At 59.1% G+C, this 9,532-nt stretch overlaps 1 protein-coding gene across 7 annotated transcripts in view; it reads right to left on the bottom strand.

Annotated features, from left to right (window-relative positions):
• Positions 1-2,423: 2,423 nt before the first annotated feature.
• Positions 2,424-9,532, bottom strand: part of HECTD4 (HECT domain E3 ubiquitin protein ligase 4) — a 157,120-nt gene continuing 150,011 nt past the window's right edge. For all 7 annotated transcript variants that reach the window (XM_045844468.1, XM_045844502.1, XM_045844478.1 and 4 more), the window contains exons 71-76: positions 8,672-8,775; positions 8,265-8,486; positions 6,376-6,542; positions 5,897-6,092; positions 5,097-5,319; positions 2,424-4,594 (exon numbers count right to left, since the gene is read on the bottom strand). In XM_045844468.1, coding sequence (XP_045700424.1) covers positions 4,458-4,594; positions 5,097-5,319; positions 5,897-6,092; positions 6,376-6,542; positions 8,265-8,486; positions 8,672-8,775 — 1,049 coding nt within the window. In that variant the 3' untranslated portion in view covers positions 2,424-4,457. The remainder of the gene's footprint in view (positions 4,595-5,096; positions 5,320-5,896; positions 6,093-6,375; positions 6,543-8,264; positions 8,487-8,671; positions 8,776-9,532) is intronic.

Here is a 9,532-nt window from a genome sequence, read left to right as displayed (position 1 = left end):
GTTGAGCCTTAGCAGAACTATCCATCACCCCTCAGCACCTCGCAGTTTGCACAGAACCATCTAGCACTTTAAATTACTTTGAACTCATTTGTTTTTCTCCTAAAACCTAGTGGGGGTGGGAGAAGAATTGACCTGGTGCTTAGGTGGGAAGGAGGGGCTCGTATGAGGCTCTGTGGCTAACTCGTAGCAGAGCCAGGACTCGAATCCAGGCCTGCATTATCCTGAGAGAAAACCTGAACCGAAAAAAAGAACGTGCTGCGGCTTTGTCCACTTTGTCGGTTGGACGGACTGTTACGTACGGCAGGTGGGTCATACTGGTTGGTGGTGCTGTGCAGGCCTTCGTGTCCTTCTCTGTTCCCGTGTTCTGCCGATGACGGGTGGGCGAGGCTGTTTGAAATGTCTCTCATGACTGAAGATTATCTGTTCATAACTCGGATACATAAACATGATAGTTACATTCTTGTTTCATTGGCTCCTTTATTAAATGACCCATATTTGTAATATTTGCTCTGAAACATAGCGATAATAATTTCCACTCCTCAGCTTTCTTCTGATTAGTGTTAGCATAGTACCTTTTCCCATCCTTTTACTTTTATGCTATTTGTATCTAAACACATCAGGTGGGTTTCTCGAAGGCTGCAGGTAGCTGGGTTTTCATTTTCTGGGCCAATCTGACATCTGTCTTAGCTGAGTGTGCAAACCATTTATGTGTAATGTGTAAATGGGTGGCTTTAAAAGTTTGTTTTCTGTGTCTCATGCCGTTTTGTTTCTTCTTCTGAATACTTCTATGATTCCATTTTATCTCCTTTGTTGTCTTAATTAGTTATAACTATTATTTAAGTAGTAGCATTAGGGTTTACAGTGTACACCTTTATCACAGTCTGCCTTCCAGTGATATACGACTTCATGTTTGGTATCACAACACGCATTTTCTTTCCTCCCAGCCTCTGCACTATTGTTGCACATTTATTTATGTATTTGTTACAAATCCCCAATGCACTGTTGTGACTGCTCTGTGGAATCAGCCCCTGTACGAGAACTCGTCCGCTGTGGTCAGAGCCAGCCTGCACAGCCAGTCAGCCCGAGGGCCAGTCCCATCACTGCTGTGCCAGCAGCACCTGAAGAGGAGGGTACACCCAACCCACACAGGGCACTCTGCCAAGACTGGGTGACACAGCAGGTCTCCCTGACCCACAGACACAAACGCCTGGCCAGGCTCCCTGGGAAACTGGAGGGATACGTGTAAAAAAGTGACCAGACTCCTCTTTTCTCGCTGCAGGTGGGGCCAAAGTAGGTTTACAGTTTGTATTATTAATTGTATTAGTTTCCATTCAAGAATAAACTGTGCACTCAACGACTGTAAACCTTGTGCCCCACCCTGTCTATACAAGAATCAACAGAAAATGGATTAAAGACTTAAATATAAGACCCCAAACCATAAAACTCCTAAAAGAAAATGAAAGCAGTAAACTCTGACCCTGCTCTTAGTGGTATTTTTTGACATTTCTCCTTAGACAAGGGAAACAAAAACGAAATAGGACTACATCGAACTAAAAGCCCTGACGGTGAAGGAAACCAACAGGAGCAAAAGACAACCTCCTGGGGGGCAGAAGGGAGCTTGCTGATGCTGTATCTGATAAGGGGTAATATCCAAAGTACGTAAGGAATTCATACGTAAGAGGACATACAAATGGTCAACAGACAAAAGGATGTTCAACATCACTAATCATCAGAGCAATGCAGATTAAAACAATGAGATACCATCTCACATCTGTCAGAAGGGCTACCATCAAATCAGCAAATGGCGAGGACGTGGAGAAGAGGGAATCCTCATGAACTGTTGGTCAGATTGCAGATTGTTAGGGCCACCGTGGAAAACAGTGTAAAGGTTCCTCGAAAAACCGTAACCACCAAATGATCCTGCAGCCCTACGTGGGTATTTATCTGAAGAAATCCAACACACTAGTTTGAAAAGCTATATGCACCCCTATATTCACTGCAGCATTACTTACAATAGCCATGGTATGGAAAAAACCTAAGTGTCAACAGACGAACGGATAAATATGCATAAACATGGACTACTACTCAGCCATAGAAAATGAAATGTTGACATTTGTGATGACACGGATGAACCTAATGAAGAAACAGAAACTCATCCATTCAGATGGCAGGGGAGTAGGGAGGGTTGGTGCAAAAGGTGGAGGGGTCAGGACGTCCGAATCGCCAGTTCCAAAGCCACGGACGTGAGGCGCAGCAGAGACTAGTCTGCGGCAACCGTGGCATCAGGTGGGACCAAGGTCATTGGGGGAAATCACCCCATAAGTTACATAAATGTCTGATTACCGCTGTACACCTGAAACTAATATTGAGTGTCAACTGTAATTGAAGAGTAAAAAATTTTAAAGAGGAGATGATCACACAACTCTTGGGGTAAATCAAAATTAGATGAAGATTATTTATTGGTGAGACTTTTCCTGTAGTGAGCTTCTTTTACACAGCAATGGTGTAAATAGCATCAAATTGAATGGAAAGTTTGTTAAATGCAACCATAAATAATTATAATAAATATACATCAAGTAACTTTACAGCACACGTGTTTTAGGGCCAAGGTTTGGATCTGTCCGGACCTTGCTGTGCTCTCTGGGAGAAGCGGCCGTGCTAGCAGCAGACACCTCACTCACGGCTGTCACCTGATCAAGTGCTGGGCCAACAGAGCTTCCCAAACCCCTCATGGGGAGGTAGCTGACAGGATTCCGAGTTCATTCAGTGGACGGGGAGGATTGCAGGGAACCAAGAATTTAAAAATACAGGAGGAAGAACCACTCCTAATAAACCCAAAGGCTCTTTCATTATGCAGAAATCACATAAAAGGACCCTTGTCAGGACTGCATCCTGCTGTGACCTCCAGGGAGGGGCTGCGGCCCCAGAGGCAGTGGCCCACCACACCCCTTCACAGCAGGGCAACTGTGGGCACTCACCTCCAGACTCTGATCCTGCATCACCTGAGTGACGCCAGCGATGCCACCGACGGTTAATCCAGGTTTATCGTTTCCTTAGGTCGGGGGAGCTTTTCTACAACGGTCCTTAACGCAGTTCCTAAGAGCAACGGGGGAGGAGATGGGAGCGAAAGGCTCGGGCCCGCACATCTCCCGGCAGGCAGGGCCGCAGCATCCTCTCACCAGCACCCACGCGCCAAAGCGGCCTGCCAGCACTCACTCAGGACCTCCGGTATTCACAGTATTATACAATAAATACAGTGACGGGACTCTGAGAACCGGCAAGGCCCAAAGTGACAGTCCAACGGGATGCAGATGCTGCTCGCATGGAGTACCACTGGACGGAGACCTACGGGGGCACAGGTGCACCGGGGCAGCGGGCGAGCTGCAGCAGCCTGGCCCTGGCGCGCACGCGGGGCGGCGCGGGGTTTGCTGGGTGGGCCCAGCTGGGGGAGCAGCAGGACCCCCCTTGTGTCTCCAGCTGGACCCGAAGGTCTTCGTCACTGAAGCAGACCCCGATCGAGCCGAGCACCTCAGACAGCGCTTCCTAAGCCGGGCTTGGGGCCCCTTCCTCAGCCCCTGCCTCCAAACGCTGCTGCCGTGAGGAGGGGCCGTGTCTCCGCACAGAGCGGGTAGGCGGGGACCACGCGCTTCCCCACCCAGCCTGTCCCTCCAACTCCGGGTGTCCCGTGACTCCTGGGGCTGGGACGCACCGGCCTGGCTCTGCGAACCGATGGCAGGAGCGAACCCTTCGGTCACCTGCTCCTGAGCAGCACGCGGGGAAACTCGGACCAGGGCCCCAGGGGAGGACAGAGAGGGTCGTCTGGGTGGGAAGGGATAGGGGGACCGTGGTGGGCTTTTCCTCAGAAAAACCCAGACCATTAACGAGGCTCTAAAGCCGGGAGATTAACGAAGAAGGCTCCCGCATCTGGGCAGCTGGCCTGGCCGCGTCAAGACGGGAGAAGGCCAACAGGAGCCTCGCCCGGGGGAGCTCCAGCTCCGGGCGGCAGGGACAGGCCTGGCCACAGGCTTGTTGGTGGACGCGCTCTGCAGAAGGGGCGGGGCACTGAGTGGCCGGTGGCTTCTCGCCGCCAGCTTCCCGTCGGGTGGTTCTGTGACGTGGAACCGCCTGGGGCTTGAGGGCTTCAGAATCCAGTGCCCAGGAAGGACAGTGTCCAGGAGGGACAGTGTCCAGGAAGATCTGAGTCACAAACTGTCTGGGAGCTAAACTACCCTACGAACATACCATAAACAGGTAGCAAAAGAACCAACCCATCACAAAACGTACAAATACAAAGGGTTAAGTCTTCCAGGAGGTCCTGGAATGTGGACAAAAGTTCAGAAAAGCAAAATGTCGCCAACTCCTCGCGCAGGGCCTGGAGGGACGTGCCCAGCGGCGGCGGGCTCTCCAAGCCGGCAGGGCGGTGCCTGGGTGACAGCCGAGCTCCGCGCTCCCTCCCCTCAGCCACTCAGGGGGTCCTCGCGGTAGTGGATGGCACAGCGGAGTTTCTCCAGCATGATCTCCAGGGAGGAGTACTGGGGCAGCTTGATCATGAACATGCAGGTCTCCACACGGATGTAGCGCGAGTCTGGGGAGCCTGCGGGAAAACACGGGGCCAGCATTGGAGGGCTGGGCCTGCGGCTGGGCTTGGGTCCCAGGGAGGCCTGGCTGGCCTCTCCCCTGGGGTGGGGCAGAAGGTTCTGGAAAACAGGCAGACACAGAACTGCCGCACAGCGCAGGCACCAGATTGCTGACCTGTGAGGGCATCTAGGTGTGGACAGGTTTGTTTGACCAGCAAAGGGTTTTGTTTCCATTTTTTCATTACTGTTCTTCATTTAAAAATTAAGAGATGAAAACATTTCTGGGTTTTTAGCCTTTAAAGATATTAGAAGATATACCAGCATTGAGCCTGTGTTGCACCGGGGACGGTCCGGTTTGGAAGGCCTGGGACTCCCACCTGCCTCTCCCTCGCTCACACTTGGGCTTTATTTAGAGTCCGGGTCCCCGGTGCACTGTTCCCCCCCACGCAGGGCCAAGCTCCAGGCTGCGGGAAGGGCCTGTGCGTGCCCACCTGGGGCATGACCAGGGGAGGGCGGTACCTGCTGTGCCATCTGGAGGGGCAATCTTCATGGGGTACGGGGGCACATGGGCCGTGTCGGGGCCCCCGTCTTTGCAGGGGCAGGTGAACGGGATGCGCTCCTGGTTGCAGGCGAACTTGATGAACTTGCACAGCTCCTCCTGGGCGAACATCTCCAGCGCCCCCCAGAAGAACTCGACGTGCTGGTCCGTCTCCATCAGCCCCACCTGGTACATGGTGTGGGCCTGGGGAAGAAAGGCCCCCGGGTGTGAGCGGGTCCGGGCCCCTCCCGTCAGGCCCAGCCCTGGGACAGGTGCGGCAGGGAAACGGTGGCCGCAGGACACGGGGAGGTTCCCACGATGACACTGGCCACAGCGGCGGTGGTGCCACCGCTTGTTTGGGTGCCTGTGGCCTGGGCACTGGACCTGGCAGCAGGGCTTATAAGCATCTGACCCCTCAGATCCCACTGGGCAGGTCCTGTCACCGTTCCACTAGAGGGGAAGTCACTTGCGCAAGGGCCGCCAGGGCCCAGCCGAGGGAGGTGGGCACGGGCTGAGGAGTGGAGGGGTCTGGGCAAGAGGGCGGATCCCCTCCGAACGGCGGCTGAGGCGTGGGCTCTGGAAGCAGGCAACCCGGGTGCGCAGTCTGACTGCCACCTGCGGGCTGTGTGACACTGGGCAAGTGACTCTCCCTCAGCTTCAGTTTACTGAGCTGTGAGAGGGGGGCGAGCCCAGCTCCTCCCACACGTGAGGACACTGCTGGGACACAGGACGTCCGAGGATAGGCTGGCACTGCCTGCTGGCCAGGCCCCAGGCCACTGACCTTCAGGAACTCGAGGTTGATGTACGGGAGGCCGCAGGTCCGCAGCTCCATCTCCAGCGGGCTGAGCGTGGTGAGCAGCTGCAGGGGGATGATGGAGCCCAGGCCCGCCCGCACTGCCGTCACGCACTCGTCATTCTGCAGCTCCCGCAGCCGCAGGCTCCGGATGGCTGCCGCGTAGATGTCCTTGTTCTCCCACCTGGGGGGCCGGGGGGCACGGGTGAGTGAGAAGGCCAAGGCAGTGGACGGGGCTGCTCCTCGGGGCCCAGTTACCCGGATTTGCCTGTCCTGGCAGCTCAGTGACACCCTCGGCTGCCGGCGCGTGTCCCCACCCCAGGGCTGACGTTTTCTTAACGTCCAAGTCCTGCTGCTGGACGGCGCTCTCCCTCACTTCCCCCACACTGGAGGAAACGGCCGTCCCCTGACCTCGCCCCCGGTGCCCGCCGGCACGGCCAGTCCCCCGCCCATGCGCACACACTCACGCCACAGGGATGTGCCGGCCGCGGCTGCACAGCTCCACCTCCTCGCCCATCATGGTCAGGTAGGTGAACCGGCAGCAGGGCTTGTTGGGGCTGTCAGGGCTCTCCATGGCCAGGTGCTGGGAGGCGATCTCGGCGCACAAGGCCTCCAGCTCGGTCTCGTCGTTGATCTGGAACGCAGAGGCAGCCAGAGACTGACTGCCCGCCCGCTCCCAAGGCCCCCAGGAAGATGGACCAGCCTCCAGATGGGCGGACCCCAGGCGCAGTGTGGGCGGGGGCTGGCTACCCTTGGCCATAAAGAATGGGCACACGGCATGGGCCTGGCCACCAGAGCCAGCCACCCGCTTAGGGAGCGGCACGTGAGACCCCAGGTGCAAGGCTCTCCCCACGGCTGTTTGGAGGCAGCTGCCACTCTCCCTGGAGCGGACGTGGAGGTGACATGCACGCCTTGCCCTGCAGGGGGCGCTCTGGAGACCAACTGCTGATGCTGTCCTCCGAGCTCCCGGGGCCAGCCCTGCCCGAAGCCGTGTCCAGGTGTGCGCATTCAGTTTTAGGAGCAAGTCGTGCACAAAATACTTTTCTAAGCTGGTTTGGGCTGGGCTTCCTGTCACTTGCCAGCAGAGAGCCCCGACGTACTCCCCCAGTGGAAGGTGTACGGGCTCCTCCACCCGTCGGCGCCCCACGGTTAGGCCCCACAGGGCGCCGCTGTGCAGGCCGGGCTACTGAGACGAGGGGACTCGACCCAGGGGAGGAGACCCCGCAGCTGCTCCAGGGGGGTGAAGGTGTGGATCAGCGCCTGAGTGTGTGCGTGCCTGCGCGGCAGCCCCCCCCCCCCCCACCCCCGGCTCTGCGCTCCCTGGTGTTCCAGCGCCCTCTGGGGCCTTGCCCATGCCCTGCCCTGGCTGGACTATCTGCCTGGAGACCTCTCACGTCCCCTGCCTGCCCGAGGCGCCCCCTGCCTGCCCGAGGCCCAGGCCGTTGCCCACAGCCTGGGAGGATGGAGGATGTCTGGGAGCGGGGCCTGGAGGGCACTCTGCTCTCACACTTCTGCCTCACCCGGTTCTCCTCCAAGGCGCTGGGATCCAGTGTCTCAGCTTTCCTGCTCCCTTGTGCAGTCTGCCCTCAAGTGGCAGCTGAGGGGACGACTACAGAGGGCCTGGCCAAGCCAACCCCCGCAGAGGGCCCCACGGTTTGTGCCAGCGGGGGCAGGGCCCGCTGACACCCTCCTGCAGCTGAGGCCCCCACGGAGCAGCCTCAGACAAGCCCAGGCACAAGGCCAGCTCCCCTGTGAGCGAAGGCAGGTGGCCCGCCAAGGGGAGAGGCTAGCTCAGAGGCCACGGTCACCCCTGCTGGGGCAGTCTAGAGGGTGACCCCTATGGGTGCCTGGTGCTACAAAGCTTTCAGTGGGCCAGCCGTGGCCCAGCAGCAGCCCGGGCACCGGCCACACCCCTCCAGGGCCTGGGCTGGGCATGGAGACAAACGTTCAGACGTGGCCGTGGCCTCACTATCTCTGCGGGTCCCAATGCACAAGGGAAGGGACACGGCGCCCCATTCCTCCGGTCTCCCTGGCCAGCCTCAGGGGGCCCCGGGAGCTGACCTGGGCTCGGGTGAAGCCCTGAAACGGAGCCCCAGCGCCTCTGCTCAGTCTCGCGCCGGGAGCCCCCGCCTCTGCGTCCCTGGAGGCCCCACGGGGCTGGTAGGGTCGCCACAGGCGGCCGCTGTCATCAGGGGGGAAAGACAGAGGCTCTGGTCCCCGCCACCAAAGGAAGCTCTCTGGGAGACCCTACCGGTCCTTGGTCCTCGGCCGGGAGCTCGGGTCCCCTGGGCCACCGTGGCGGCAGTAAGGGTCCCAGAGGCCCTGCTGTCCCCCGAATAAATGCGCTTCCACTCACACTCTCGAACTTCTTGACGTAGTTGTAGGTGAGCACGTCGGCCTCCTGCAGGTCCCGGTCGGCGTCCAGGGGCTCGCCCACCAGCGTCTTCCAGAAGGAGGGCAGCAGGTCCAGGGGCAGAGGGACGTCTGCGCGAATCGCGATGCCCAGCAGCTGGCCCAGGAAGTGCAGCAGCTGCTCCTCCCCGTAGGTGATGGGGCTGGGGGTCAGGATGTACTTGCCCTGGGCATGGAGACACAGGCCAGGTCACTGGTGCGTGCCAGGGAACAGCCAGTGCTGGCCCCCAGACCAGGGAGGCTTGCGAAAGGACGGGGAGCTGAGGGGGACACCCCCCGGGAGCCACTGCCACTTGGGATCTGACTGCTGGGGCGCCGGACCTCAGCGACCCCAGGGCTCAGGAGCCGTACCTTGTTCTTGTTGACGGCCGAGCTGGGGCACAGCAGGAGCAGGGACAGCGAGGAGCTCTGCAGCTCCTTACACACCTGCCACAGGAAGTGGCGGAAAGAGCCGCCTGCGGACAGAGGGAGCCCCGTTAGCACCGCCACCTGCCAGCCTCCCAGCCCAACACGCTGCGTCCGCGCCGGGGCATCGGCTCCTCCGCCAAGCTGACTGCAGCCACGGTGCGGCCGAAGGAACACTCGCCGAGGGCCAGGAGACCCGGGGTCAAATCCTGCCGCGTCACTTGCCAGGCAGGGAATCACTCCATTCCCTGAGCCAGCCTCTGCCACCCAATCGGACGGGGACAGTCACTGCACCCACCGCACAGGCTAGTTGCCGGCTTGTGTGGTCCACGTCTGTCCCCCGTGCCCAGGGCGGGGCCCCTGTTTCACCCAGGGGTGCTCCCTCCGAGGCCCAGGTGCCCAGTGTCTGTGCAGGGGACGCACAGGGCATGGACGGACGCACGGACCCACGCCAGGGGTGACGGGCGATTATGAGCTTCCTGCGGCTGCCATTCCAAAGGCGCCTCTGGGTCTCTCGCAAGCTCCCCTGGGGCAGGGCCTCCTCCGGCCTGTGTGCACACTCTCGGCCAGCGCCCGAGGCCAGGAGGCTCTGAGGACAGCTGCGCGTGCCTGGTCAGGGCCACGTGGAGGGCGTGCTTGGGGACGGATGTCAGGGCCTGGCCCTCACTCAGCTTCCAGGAAGAGGCAGGAGATTCCTGCCAGCTGAAGCCACCAAGTTCAAGGGTGGCGCTTTGGAATCGGACAGACCTGAGTTTGAACCCCAGGTAGCTGCTGCCTGACCTTGGAGAAGCTGCTACCTCGCCAGTG

The sequence above is a fragment of the Phyllostomus hastatus genome, unplaced genomic scaffold (assembly GCF_019186645.2).
Source record: "Phyllostomus hastatus isolate PE091 unplaced genomic scaffold, TTU_PhHast_1.1 phas_contig_1162, whole genome shotgun sequence".
In the NCBI taxonomy this organism is placed as follows: Eukaryota; Metazoa; Chordata; class Mammalia; order Chiroptera; family Phyllostomidae; genus Phyllostomus; species Phyllostomus hastatus.
This window is presented reverse-complemented; position numbering and strand designations above follow the sequence as displayed.